Here is a 13,849-nt window from a genome sequence, read left to right on the forward strand (position 1 = left end):
GCATCTGCTCTTGATTCATCTCATGGGAACATGATGAGGGTGAATGACTGACTCAGAAAATATGAGAAAGCACATAAACCACCCAACATAATGACTGGCAATGTTGTCCTAAATTTAAACAATAAATACATAAAAGATTCAGATCCAGAAACATCTCATAGTTTCTGCTGGAACGTCCCATTCCTAATAGTGCTCAGCCGATGTCACATGGTTATGTCAATATATAACAATGTTATATATTGTTCATATAGCACCATAAACATCAAACTTGTTTGATGCTGCAGTTACACTGGTGGGATCCCAAAAAACAAAACAAAAAAATCTCCCAAACTGAGCTTTTCCTATTGTACGATTTAAATATTTGTACTGTTATTTTTATTGATGCATTTTTTCGCTTCTATTTTTAATTTCTTAACCTCTCCAAAAAGTTTCTCTAAGGCAAGTCTGTAATGAAATGTCATGCTGTCTAGGAAAAGAGGGTGCTGGCTGCAATGAAGAGGATGGAGTGACGGAAGAGTGGATGATGAGTGTGTACACATGATTAATTAACAGTTATTCACAGAGAACTCTCAAACAGAATTTTTAGTTTGATCCTCATAAACATCTTTTTAAATTGGTGTTATCTCCTCTTTTGCTTAGCTGAATCAATATAAGAAAAAGAAGACCTGTGCTTATGAAGGGAACTTGGAAGTCATGGTCTCCATTGAATGGATGGGGAATACGGGACAGGCCTTGACTGAAGCGCTAGTTGTCTCTCTCATTAGCTGTGGGATCTTGGGAAAGCGCCTCATAAATCATCTACCTTGTTGGTGGAGGATAACTGAGGTTTATTTTGTTATTTCTTCAAGGGTAACAAAAAGAGTCACTAGAGGAACCATGACATGGATTCCTCTTGATTTAAAGAGCTCTAAGAAACACTTCACGGCTCTCTCACATCAGTGAATCAGCTAAGCAGCCTGGCCTCCTCTACTCCGCACCTACACGTCAGCATCAAGAAGCAGCAACACGCTGATTTTAATAGAGCTTAACTCGGTAAGTGAATTATAACCTCTAATATGTATATGCATGTGTATGCGTGTGTGTGTGTGTGTGCGCATCCCCAAGTATGTTAAAGTCTTAGCACTAGGGACAAAATAGCACATGAATTTATTCTTGAGAAATAAGCAATTCATTGTAATGTGTCCCTGGCTGGAGCAGGTGTAGGAGTGTGACATTCCACAAAGCCATTATTTGGTTGACAGAAAGCATTAAAACACAAGGAAGAAATATAAGTTTATTGCAAATGCTGGGACTGGCCCAGTGGCATAGTGGTTAAGTTTGTGCACTCTGCTTCAGTGGCCCGGGGTTCATGGGTTCGGATCCTGGGTGCAGACCTATACACTGCTCATCAAGCCATGCTATGGTGGCATCCCATACGCAAAATAGAGGAAGATTGGCACAGATGTTAGCTCAGGGCCAATCTTCCTCACCAAAAAAAAAAAAAAAAAAAAAAAAAAAAGAAAGGTGGCAAATGCTGCAGATTCCCTTAAAGCAGTAATATTAATACATCAGGATTAAGAATGATGGTATTGGTCACCTTTTTTTTGTTGTTGTTCATAAGAACTCTGTTAGGACTCAGACATGTGCTCTCTTTGTAACTTATTCGTTACCTCACCTTACACATGCCCACGCCTGGAGCACTCACAAGGTGAAATATTCGCTGCCTCACCCAGGGATGACCCTGCATTGTTTGGAAGAAAAGTACAATACAAAGTCACACTTTGAATCCTTAGATTCAATGCCACCCCAGGGATTCCGGAGTAAAGCCATGGGCTCCTTTAGCATACCAATCAGCAGGGGCAAGGGAGGGCCAGCCTGCTCTGAAGGAGACCTCAGAGACATCTGTATCCCTGGAATTCTAAGAGAGCTCAGAAGTCTGGGCTTTATACCATCATCTGAAGGGCTGTGCATAGACAGGCAACGCTTAAGAAATACCCTTTGATGATGAGGAAAATATATGGCACTTCAAAATAGCCTGCTTTGTGGAAAAACAATCTGCCACCTTCCAAATTCTGAATATAGCTAGCGTTGAAATGAAACTGTCTGGATGAACTCTTGCAATAAGAGAGAGCTCATTTCATCCTGCCCTTGTCTGTCTGGCAACTGCTAACCATCCTTTAAAATGCAGCTCAGCAATCACCATGGTGTTATCACACTGTTTTCTATCTGTTTACATCTTTTGTTGCCCCAGAAAGGTAAGTAAAATTGGCGAAGGTGCCTGCCTTGTTGTTGGATGTCCACAGCTAGCTCAGTGCCTGACAGGCAGATGGTGCTAAGTAAATGCTTGTGGAATCATAGGGAAATGGTCAATGGGGCCACACACAACATAGGGGGGGCTCGCTGAAGGATGACCCATAAAACAGGAGAAAGAGTAGGAGGTAACTGAATGAGTCAGCCAAGGGTGTTTGGGCTTACACTTCAAGAAAAATGCTAGGAGGGCTTCAGTTTGTACAGAACCTCCCCTTGAAGACTAAATTATTTTTTTCTGTAAATAATTTGCAAAAGTTATTAAAAAAGAAAACAGGTTTGCAAAGAATCTACTTTGTGGTTCTAACACAGAAGTTGCCAATACCACTAAAGATTTCCAGAGTTCACGGTACTTAGTAAAAAAAAAAAAAACAAAAAAACAGGCCAACAGTAATCACTACAAAAGTTCAGTGTAAATAAAATAGCCATGAGGGGTCATCTGGGATTTGTCTACATTTTACAAAGAAGAATGAAGAAAGAAGAACAACAAAGTCCCCCTGGGATCTGGACTTAATATGACATGCCCATTATCTAATGTGAGGCTACTCGTTGGGGCGGACCGTGCTTCTTTGAAATGAATTAGTTGAAAGCAAGTCTCTCTTGGGAGTCTAAAGTTCCATACGTGTGATTAACTCCTTCGAGGCATCTTTGAAATCCAAATGTGCTATCACAAATATAACAGTATATCATCATCTCTGCTTGCAATAGAGAGAGAGAAAAAAGCTACCATCTCAGAAGAAGTAAATACAATCTATATTAACCTAAGACCTCACTTTTAGGGCCCCGCCATTCATGATCCCATATCACATTTCCGCAGCCAGATTGGCTCTACACCTCTGCCTTCAATCTCTGTAGGTTGCTTGGTAGTTTAGGGACCCAGCGACTAAATGAATGGCTTTGTAGTTTTGAAGATGACTGAACTTTAATGAACTAAAAGAGAGGCAGAGTGGAGGTTAGGAAAGACCAAGGCTGGAGGATTTTGTCCTAGCTTACAGGTCCTCCAACCATCCAGAGAAGAGAAGATGGCTGCAAAGATGCTGACAGAGCATGAAAAGAAACCCACACTTCCTCCCTTTACAATTGCTTCGAGCATCCCACCCTCTTCCAGTTTATGAGGGCCTTCATCCAGTCCTTTAGACTGCACACGTGTCTCCTGCATCCAGTAACCAGCATCAGAAGACCAAAGCTTCCCCATCTATCCTCTGCAGATAAGGACGTACCATGTTTGCAGGAGAGAATTTCAAGCATGCTAAAGAATCCATTTCTGCGTAACTGACTTTCCCCAAGGAAAGAAGAAAAACACTGTCACATGGGATATATACAGTTAATAAAAACAACAGGAGAACTGCATGAAATTGTAGATATTTAAATGATAATCCTATTTGAACTGGTATTAAAGAAAGTGTGGTTCAGTGGGGGTCAGGCAGACTTGCTTCCAGCCCTCTGATCTTGGTAAAGTCATTCAAAATCCCTGGGCCTTTGTTTTCCTAATGGCAGAGTTGGGCCAGACGTGGAGTATCTGAGAGGCCCAGTGAGCAGCCAGGGCTCCATCATCTTCCCCATTCACTAAGACAGTTCATCTCTTTAATATATTGAAGTTCAGAGGAACAAAAACAAAAAGCAAGACGATTTTAAAGGTCCCTGATAACTCTTTCATTCTCAGGACCAAAAGCTAAAAAAGCTTAAGAGTTACCATCTTAATTATATACCTATGATAGAACTAGGAAAAGGTTAAAACTACCTATAATCTCTGGCCCTCTCCTCTTACCTCCCTTTTTTAATACCTAGGAATGCGCTGGCTAAAATATTTCCAAAGATTTCTGCGCAACTCCAGGGGGCACCATTCATATCAAAGACAACGTCAGTGGTGTTCCCTGGAGTGGGGCACTCAGTGGTCCTGAGGAGGATGCTTTTAGAGTGGAGAGAGCCGATGCTGGAATCTCATCTCTGCCATTTACCGGCTATATGACCCTTGGCAAGCTATTTAATCATCTCTCTGATCCTGTTTCCTTCTTTGTAAGATGGAGATCATAAATTGTATTTCCAAAGGCTGCTGTAAAAACTAAATGAGATAACATCTGCAATGAACCTGGCACAGGACATGATACCAACATCAACGTTAGTTCTCTAAAATCACAGAACCTATCACATCTCACAGCAGAGAAAACAGTTGTGTCTACGACTTGTGGCCCATACTATAGGGATAGATCAAAAGACATTGTGAAATTTGGAACAGATCTCATCTGCTGAAGATGGGGTAGGTGCCCCCCAAAATTAAAGGGGTCACTCAAGAATTACACAATTTTTAAGTCTCTGAATTGTGATAACTGGTAGAAAGGAAGACTAATCAGCATGCTAATTAACTAGGATGTGTTGATAAATGGTTATCAAGGACAAGCAAGGGTTTAAATAAGACAGGCTGCTCCCACTAAGGACATATGTGCTGCCAACAAATTACATTGTGTTTAATTCACACATTTTTGCCTTACTTAGGAATCAGGACCAGTCAATACTCAACTGAACTAAAGCTTTTGATTATTAAATTAAGAAGTTATTAACCTCTACCATAAAGCTATAACTTGTGAATTACAGATTCTCAAAATGATAGGACTGAAGGGGATTTTACACGTCATCTAGTCTAACCCCCACATGTTACACCAGGGTAAACTGAGGTCCAGGGAAAACAAGAGACACCAACAGTCACAAAGGCAGAGCCAATTCTGGCACTTGGTCTCACTAATTTATTCTTTTTCTTACTAGAGGAAATGAATCTGTAGCTTTACCCAATACACACACCGACAACTTAACATTGGCTATATGGATTCCTGCCTCAGCTCTGCATAATTTGGGGTTCGCAGGGCACTGGAAGACAGCTAAAGCACTGGGTCAGTGACTGACAGAAGCAGCTGGGTGGGACTGTGTGGGGAGGTCTGAGGATACTCAAGAAGGGAATGAAGAGCCTATAGAAAGGCTGTTAGGGATCTACCAGTCTGGGATTCGGGTGGTGGGAACTAGGGTCCAGTAAGCGGCCAACTACAGAATGATTCTCCACATCCAGGATGTAGCAGCGTGACTAGCACATAGTAGGTATGTAGCACTTACTTGGTGTACGATTGGATGATGAACCAAGAGTGGATGAGCGAATGAAAGGACCTGTTCTGAGAGAAGAAATGAGAGCTTCACAGGCAACAGAGAAGAGGGACTGCCTTGCTTAGTCCCCTAGGAGAAGAGGAAGAGAAGAGTGACCACAGCCCCCCTAACCTCAGCAGGAAAGAGGTGGCTTGTTTCCCTTGCAAGGACAGCGGAGGGAGTCTGAGGCCCTCTTGCCTCTGCCTCACATTTCCATTCTGAGGAAATACAGTGGTTCCCACGGCACTGCTTCCACTTCAGGCCACTCTGCTCTCAGGATGGAACATAGAGAAGTGGAATGCTTGAGGGCAGTCTACCCCAACGACATCACAAGTTTTAAACCCATAATGTCACATTATTTTTACAGCACACTCTGCTTAAGTGCTGGCCACGCAAGCTACTGACCATGCTGACACTGATGGGAAAATGTTTTACAGGAGGAACTTAAGGTCAAGAAACAAATCTGATTCTAGGACAGCAGAGAAAATTGTACCTAATGAAGAACGAGGGAAAGCTGGGATTTCCTGGCCGATTTCCCATTCACAGAAAACACAGCCACCTGGGGTCCTAAGCGTGGAGTGCTCTGACCTTCTGCCAAGTCTGTTAAGGCTGGACTTTCAAGGTAGGATTCATTTGAACAGCACTGGTGGCACAGACGTGATGGCAAGCTAGATCTCATTATATTTTCTAAACAGCAAGAGGTTAGCATTTGATATTCTGTTTCCTTTCAACATTTATGTCCAATAGTTTTCACTTTTGTACCAAAGGATGTGGCTAATGCACCACTCATCACTTCTTATATTTTTCTAGGACTAAATAGAGGAACTATAATAAAAGACTCTGCATCAATGCTTAAGAAAGACCTTTCAAGGTTCTTAAGATGTAAGAAACTTCCCATTTAAGAGGAACACTAACGCTTGAGTGGAGAACAACGAAGCATTGGAGAGAGTCTTCTCCACACAATATCCAGCAGACTAATGGCAAAATTATAGCAGTCACAGAATAATGGATTCTGTTCCATGTTCATGTATATATCATGAAAGATATATACAGGCAAGGAGAAGATGTCATGTTTCTAATGTGACCTTCATTTGACATTTGATTAAGACAAAGTTGGTGCAGTTTTAAAAAATTCTTTCAAAACCAACAGAACAGATCAGAGAAAAGACCAGTGATATAAACACTCTTCCTCAACTCACAGAAAGATGGGCAAGGCTTTTATATTTTTAGCATAGTTTCAATTCCCTTAAAAGAAATGTGTGAAGCACCCTCTAAATGTTTCTCCTTAAGTTGCCAACGCTGGAACTCATCCTTCTGGCTGGCTTACAGCGCTCGTCCTGACTTGGCTCTGGAGGCCATTCAAGGAATAAATGTGAGACTAATTGCTGTTTGAAAGAAAGGGACTACATCTATAAGAATTTTCATATTAATATTTGTAAAATATCTTGAGAAATAGTAAGAAAAAGCAATCCAGAAAACAGTGTTCTGAAAGAAATCATAGAAATGGTGGTAAAGAAACCAAACGGAAAGGTTTTTCTAATCAAGGGACAGGTTTGTTCTCATAGTACAAACCATCTTAGCTAAGTGGCTCATTCTTCTAAAAAGACCAGCTTTTGGATGAGAGTGAAAATGTGTTTAGATTTAGCACTGTGTCTAGATTTAGCATACAGTGAACTCTCTGGAATGGTTTGCATGCTGTCTAACTCGGAGCATCTTGAGTCTTTTTTTTGGCTTTAATTATGGTGCTGAATGCCTAACTTTTTTATATATAAGCGAGTGTATGGAAACAGGAGGACTAAAGCCACACAAATGCCCACTCACCTCCCATGATTTTCGACTGGCAGTTAATGAATTCGGGCTTCCTGTCCGTGAGGTACCTCTGGCAGGTGTGGTGGAGGATCTGGAAGAAGGTGCATTTTTCTGAGGCTGTGCTGGCTACCCACTGGTCAAAAGCATTTTCAAACAACAAATCAAACTCTGCGGAATCCTAGAAAAGACAGTGAAATAACTACTGATTTCAATCCATAAAAACTGCCGCTTCCAGCCAACCCGCAACAGAAGACTCATAAAGGCTAAAACATCTTTCCAAAACTTTGGTCTTAGCCATAAGGCTCATCTTTTTTAGCACCCAAGTGCATGGGGAGTACACCTTCCTCTGTTTATCAAGCAAACTCCAAATCTTATAGTATTTACAGATGTCGCTAGGAAGCTGGTGTCACAGAAGTCCCTACAGCCTACTACATGTGGACTTGTGTCAGAATTCAGACAACGTATTGCCTTTCCAGTTATTTGGAAAAAGATTCCTTCAGGCCTCAGCACTGAACCATATTATTCTTGCCCCTAACCTTTGGTAGGAAAAGATTCCCCCTTATTATCTTAGCATCGTTACAATTTACATTTTATCTTTCCTCATTATTGATGTTTCGTACAGTGAGTGTGTGTGAGGAAAAGAGAATGTGCTTTGAATAAATAATGCTACCATAAATGGTTCTCACATTAAACCCATTAGAATCCTAATATATAATTTTTAATGTGCCATTCATTTATGATTATTATCTTCTTTTTGGTAAATAAATCTCCTCATTGGTGGCATTAGGAGATAAACAAAGCTTTGATGAACATGGTGTATCATATTGATGACCATGGATGTGATCTCTGAACTCTGTTCTTTGTACTTTGCTGATACACTTATTACGGGGGAGGCGGGGGGTAGCATTTCCTCAATACGCATCCCCTTAGGTTCCTGCATCAAACATGATGAAAAGATTTATAATTCCCCATAGGAAGGACGGAAGGACACAGAAATCACCTTAGTCACATAACTGAAATAGAGAAACAGCTTTGTTAAAAATGACACAGAGAACCACCACCACCTCCAAGGTCAATGAGAAAGACATCGTGTAAAGAGAACGCTGCGTTCAACACTGGGCAGGTCACTTACCCGATTAGGATCGATGCCGTTAACCTGGCGGAGCTGCTCAAGCATCCACTGTGATCTCCGCACGAACGACGTGGAGCCTTCAAACTGTTTGACCTTCGTGATGGACGCCTGTGTGGGTTTCTTGTTTGTCACTGTCAAGAAAAGACCACACAGATTAGTGGGTGTGCAGGTGGGTTTGTTTCCCTGTTCAGTGGTGTTTCTCTCTTACACCTATGTGTATATGCACAATGAGAGAGAGAGAGAGAAGAAAAAGAAAATGTATGTATATAGAGAGAGACTGAATATGTATGCCTTCGATGAGGGGTGAATCTAAAAGAAAAATATAATCCCCATCTCAAGTCGTTACAATCTAATTATAATTGTGAGGGCTGCTTCATTTATATCTTCATCCATTCAGACTGAACGCAACTTCAGTGAATGACACTAAGCACCTTTAATGGAGGCTACAAATGCACAGTGACCCACTGCAGGGCAAGAAATACACAGCTGACAGGCATCAGGTAGGGTCCTCGGGAAAGGCTGGATTTTAAAGGAAGTGGAGGTTACTGGCTCCCCTCGGGAAGTGCAATGCATATTTCTAATTTCACAGTCAAGCATAAATAGTTCAGGCTTCAGTGATAAGGAGTAATACCTCATTCAAAGAAAACAGAACCATTTGGCTTTAAATACAGTCCAGTTTGTATGTAGTTTGTGTCTGATTATGACTGTATCTGGCATTCTGGGTGCCCTGCCCACCATGAATTCCTGAGGTCACCACACCTGCAGGACCAGGACAGCTCTTCCTCCCGGCCTTAGCTCTTCCTTCACCGGCTTCCACACTGAGGATGAACAAGGTCACCTCTCAGACAGAGGTCAAGCACCAGCCACCAGGAGGGAGTCACTCTGGATGTTTCTAGTCTGCTCACTTTGTGACTTAGAGCCTCAAGCGTAGGGAGGAATTAAATGTTTTCAAAGGGCTTTCCTAAAAGCTCCTCCTGAGCCCAGGCTGTAGGAATTGTAAGATTTAATAGAAACAATGCAATTTAAGGGACTAGGAAAGGTGGAAAGAACTACTTTTAATGAATGCAATCCTAATAAGACTGGGCATCAGTGGCACATTCTTTCTTTGTTTCAAATAACCCCACAGATCCCACATTTTCATGTAATTATGCAGATGCTCAACAGATGGCAAGAGGAATCCTGGAGAGATGAAGGACAGAGAGCCACTACTGCAATCATGGTGGTGGTAAGAAGAGTCTCCTTTGTGAAGACCAGAGTCCCCTGAAGTTTCACTGTCTGGGGTCCTTAACACAGGAAAGCGGGACCGAGAGGAAAGGACATGTGGGCACCCTGCCTTTAGGTCTGTAACAACCCTATGGTTCCAGGACTGAAGACTGTTTTTTATGATCTCAGGACAATCTTCTCTCTTTGTTCCTAACCAGAAGAAATTTTTTTTTAAATTTCAAAGAATACTTAGGTTTATTACCCATTATTTCAGTTATATTTGGCTAAAAGCTTCCGAACATTTCGCACCAATTAAACTTACTTTCACAGTTAAAAAGTCGTCCTCTCCTTAGCACCCATGATCAGAGGAAGGTTCACAGTCTTCTATTCACAAACAGCCTACAGCTCTGCGTATAAGCCTGTTAAGTCTCATTAGGAATAACCACCCCCCTAACCAAATTCAGGCAATCTTTCCAGTCTGCCAAGGCTCCATCTATCCATTTAACTGCATTCATTTGTTTTGTGTGTCTCCTATGACACAAAAGGAAGACCTAATAGGTTTCTCAGATAGTCATGCCCAGCTCTCATGTTTTAATATTAAAGGAAACAACATACCTGGAATACATACAAGTCCTAAATGTGCTTAAAAGATTAAAGAACGCTTTTCAATAACAGGAAAACATGAGTTCCTGTATTACACACACACCCCTAAACACACAAAGAGGATTTCCTCCTTTGTTTATGTAAATCACTCGACATTTAGGCATGCTGGGCAACATGAAGGTTTTCCTTCTAACTTTAAAGTTGTTGTGAACTCCTATTTTTACTTCGGATCCATTTATTTCCAAGCAGTTTACAGCGTTATAAAAACTCAAACACAATGCAGGATTGCTGTAATTATGGGCATGTTTAGGAATGACATTTTAGAAGGCAAGTTTCACTGAAAGTTTGTCACTGAAACGAGAAGGGCAGGACCCCCGCCCACAGGACAAATGCCCCAGGGAATTGCTCCACAGTGACCACACTGCAGAGTGGTCATTGTACTGGAGGCAGTTAGAACTCCATCTGTTTCTGCCTTTTTTCCCCCATTAATTTATTCCTCGCCCAGTTCTTGGAATCTGGGTAGTTTTCCTGGGCACTGAGCCCGGTTTGGTTTAATTTTTGTTTATTGTTATTATCTCCAACATCCCAGTTTCTATTTTGAAGCAGGTGCCTAAAAAATTTATTATTATATACACACTATATAGAGTTAAATAAAGACTTTCCCCTTCTGAAATCAAAACACGCACAAACCATTGCCTGACTTTCTGAGTTCTGTGCTTGAAGGAGCCATGTTTTAACCCCTTCCTTGTTTTGGTGTTTTCGGGGTCCACAGTTGATAAAAAATAATCAAATTCTAGAAGTCTAGTGAAAAACAGTAATTTACCTTCTCCTTCCAAAGGAAAGCTAATTGATAGCAAACCCCAGAAAATGCAACAGGTAATACTGAAGACAACTCAGAATCAGCCCTTCCCTCTGGTTCTCTACTCCAACCCCCTATCAGGGACACTGGGAGTTTTGCAACAAATACACCAAACCTTGTGAACCAGAATCTCTCTGGGTGTGACCCTGGCATCCATATTTTAAACCTCCACAGGTGATTCTGAGGCACACTGACTCCTGAGACCACTGAACTTGCGTATTTACTCATTTTACAAATACTTATGGAACATTTCTTAGATGGAAGACACAGAAGGAAGTTTTGTGGGCAATTCAAAGATTGAACAAGATGTGGTTCTGAATCAAGACCTTGGTGGGGGGTGTGGGGTGGATAAAAATGATGCAAAACAGTGTTAAGGCCTAACAGGATAAATGACATAGGAGTCATATGAGATGTTGGGTGGGGAACCAAGGCAGAATTGGGGAAAGTCAGGGAGGTTCTCGAAGCAGCCATGTTCCAGGTAGTATACCATTAGTCCTCACCTTGACTTCTACGATTTCCCCTAAACTGGCTTTTGTGACCAACTTGGCCATTCAAACTTAAATACAGAAGAGTGAACCTCTTTTAAAAACTCCTCAATGGCACCCCAAAGCCTTGAGAATAACACTCAAGCCCCACACCATGACCCGCAGAGCCCTAGACGTTCTGGTCCCTGAGTACCTCTCTTTTCTCCTTCCACTCACTTCACCTCCCTTTGGTCCACCAGGCTTCAGCCATCTTTTGCTCCTGGGAACAGCAACGTCTTTCTACCCTTTGCAAATGCTGTTCTCTTCACAGAAATACTCCCTGCTCCACCCTTTTTTTATGGTTTTATGGTTGTCTCATGTTCACTATACAGATTTTGGTGTACATGTCAACTTTATAGAAAAAAACTTCTCTTGATCATTTTATCCAAGTAGGTTCCCTCCCTATGTTCTTTCTTTCACTGAACTCTGTACATTGCAAACCTGGATGAAATATTCAACATTTGCTTCTCTGACATATTTGTGAAGAAGAAAAACCAGATTGCTATTATGTCCGTCTAGTCCTAAAACACGAAGATATGGATAGCCCCACACACAGATCTTCTAAGGTATCCCCTACCAGCCTGTGATGTAGGAGCCTACACATTGACATAATGACAAACGACATTTTCCATAGCTTTTAAATTTTTTTAAAATCTTTTTTATAGAGTTTCTGTTTTTCTCTTGCACTTGACAACATGTCTGTGATAGAGGCAGGGCTGTTGCTATGATCCTCCATTATATTTATTGACAAGGAAACTGAGGCACAGGAAGAATTGTCTTGCCAAAGGAATACTGTTAATGAATGATAATCTGTAACTTGCACAATGAGCATAGGGCCCACTGCTCTTTCCACTGTAGTTTTTTGCTGCAATGTCAAATGCCACATTTTATTGGGTGTGGGATACTCATTAAATAAGGATTAATGGAATCATTTTGTTCTAAAAATGCTACTACCGTTGTGATTTTGACAACATCTTGAACTGTTTTTTCCCTTATTTACTTAAATAAGTTAATAAAAAATACATATTAAAGCCATAAATAGATACACAGCTCTGCCCACATTAAATAGAAAACTATGTAAAAAATACAGTTAAGACATAAATGCTATTAATTTCAAATTAAAGCGTTGTCCGTGGAGGGCTGGGATCTGAGGTCTACTCTGGTAAAACGGTGATTGGCAAGTGTAGACTGGTGTTAAAAACTTCCATAACCCAGATATTCCCCTAGGTGTAATCACAAAGCTTAATTGGAAGTGGTTTCTCTAAGATCGCTACGTCATCCGCACCGGGACTCACTGGGTAAGGCAAGTTCTCGAGTTACCCAAGCCTAATGCTGTTTTCTCACTCACTCCCACTCCTGGAACCCACTGCTTCCTATGGTGGTTTCAGAGGAAGACAGAAGCATGGGGCCAACCAAGTTCACATCCTTTTGCTATCAGTGTTGATAAAAAGACTACGGTTTTCATGGCTGCACGCCTCCTCTTTAGTTTTCATGTAGACTTGATCTACGCCTCAGCTGTAATTAAGCAGCAGTGATAGGAACTATTAGGTCTAAAATATTACTCATTAGGTCTAAAATCATTACTCAAGGGGTGTAACATCTCTATCTCATGAACTAATGGCTTATGAGGTCCTTTAAAAAATGGCCCCTCCATGAAACATCACACAAAAATAAAATAAGACACTTAGCTATAGTCAAAGAATGGAGACCACCAGCCTTGGTTTTGCTCAATCAAAAATTCTATCTAATTAACAACCAATAAGCCAGCCAACAGCAAAAGCACTTTCTTAGTCAGATCAAACCTGGTCTTGCAACAAGTCAGGAGCTGGTGGAGGAGTGGACTAAATTGGATGAGGAAAGGAAAGACAGAAATGTAAGTTACTGGCATTTTATGTAAAACAGCAGAAGACTGCACCCTGCCCGTGATTAAGAGGCCAATCCGCCATCTCAAGGTCCAATCATCAAGAGGCCACTTTTCGTTAAAGAGGCACCTTCTATCTCCTACCATCTCATTATTCACAGCATCATTTCTCAATCATTCCAAACAGGAAAGTCAATCTTGCCAAAGATACAAAACATGTAGTCTCAGTCCTAAAATACTATTTTAAAGGAAACAAATAATCAGCATATAAACAAAATTATTATTCACCACCTCTGTATCCTCTACATCTCATTTTTCATAGGCATTTTAGTATATTTACTAACATTTGCACAAATATTTCTGTTACACATTGAACAAATTAAATCATTTTATATCTTTATGAGGTCATTTCTATCAAAAAAAAAATAAAAGGAGCTGAGGAA

General features: G+C 41.0%; 1 protein-coding gene across 5 annotated transcripts in view; it reads right to left on the bottom strand.

The window, feature by feature from the left end:
• The window catches only part of STXBP6 (syntaxin binding protein 6), a 236,959-nt gene that overhangs the window by 41,422 nt on the left and 181,688 nt on the right, over window positions 1-13,849 (bottom strand). For all 5 annotated transcript variants that reach the window (XM_014839989.3, XM_044765406.2, XM_070504182.1 and 2 more), the window contains 2 exons: window positions 8,357-8,487; window positions 7,237-7,402 (listed from right to left, as the gene is read on the bottom strand). In XM_014839989.3, coding sequence (XP_014695475.2) covers window positions 7,237-7,402; window positions 8,357-8,487 — 297 coding nt within the window. The remainder of the gene's footprint in view (window positions 1-7,236; window positions 7,403-8,356; window positions 8,488-13,849) is intronic.

The sequence above is a fragment of the Equus asinus genome, chromosome 2 (genome assembly GCF_041296235.1).
Source record: "Equus asinus isolate D_3611 breed Donkey chromosome 2, EquAss-T2T_v2, whole genome shotgun sequence".
NCBI classification, from domain to species: domain Eukaryota; kingdom Metazoa; phylum Chordata; class Mammalia; order Perissodactyla; family Equidae; genus Equus; species Equus asinus.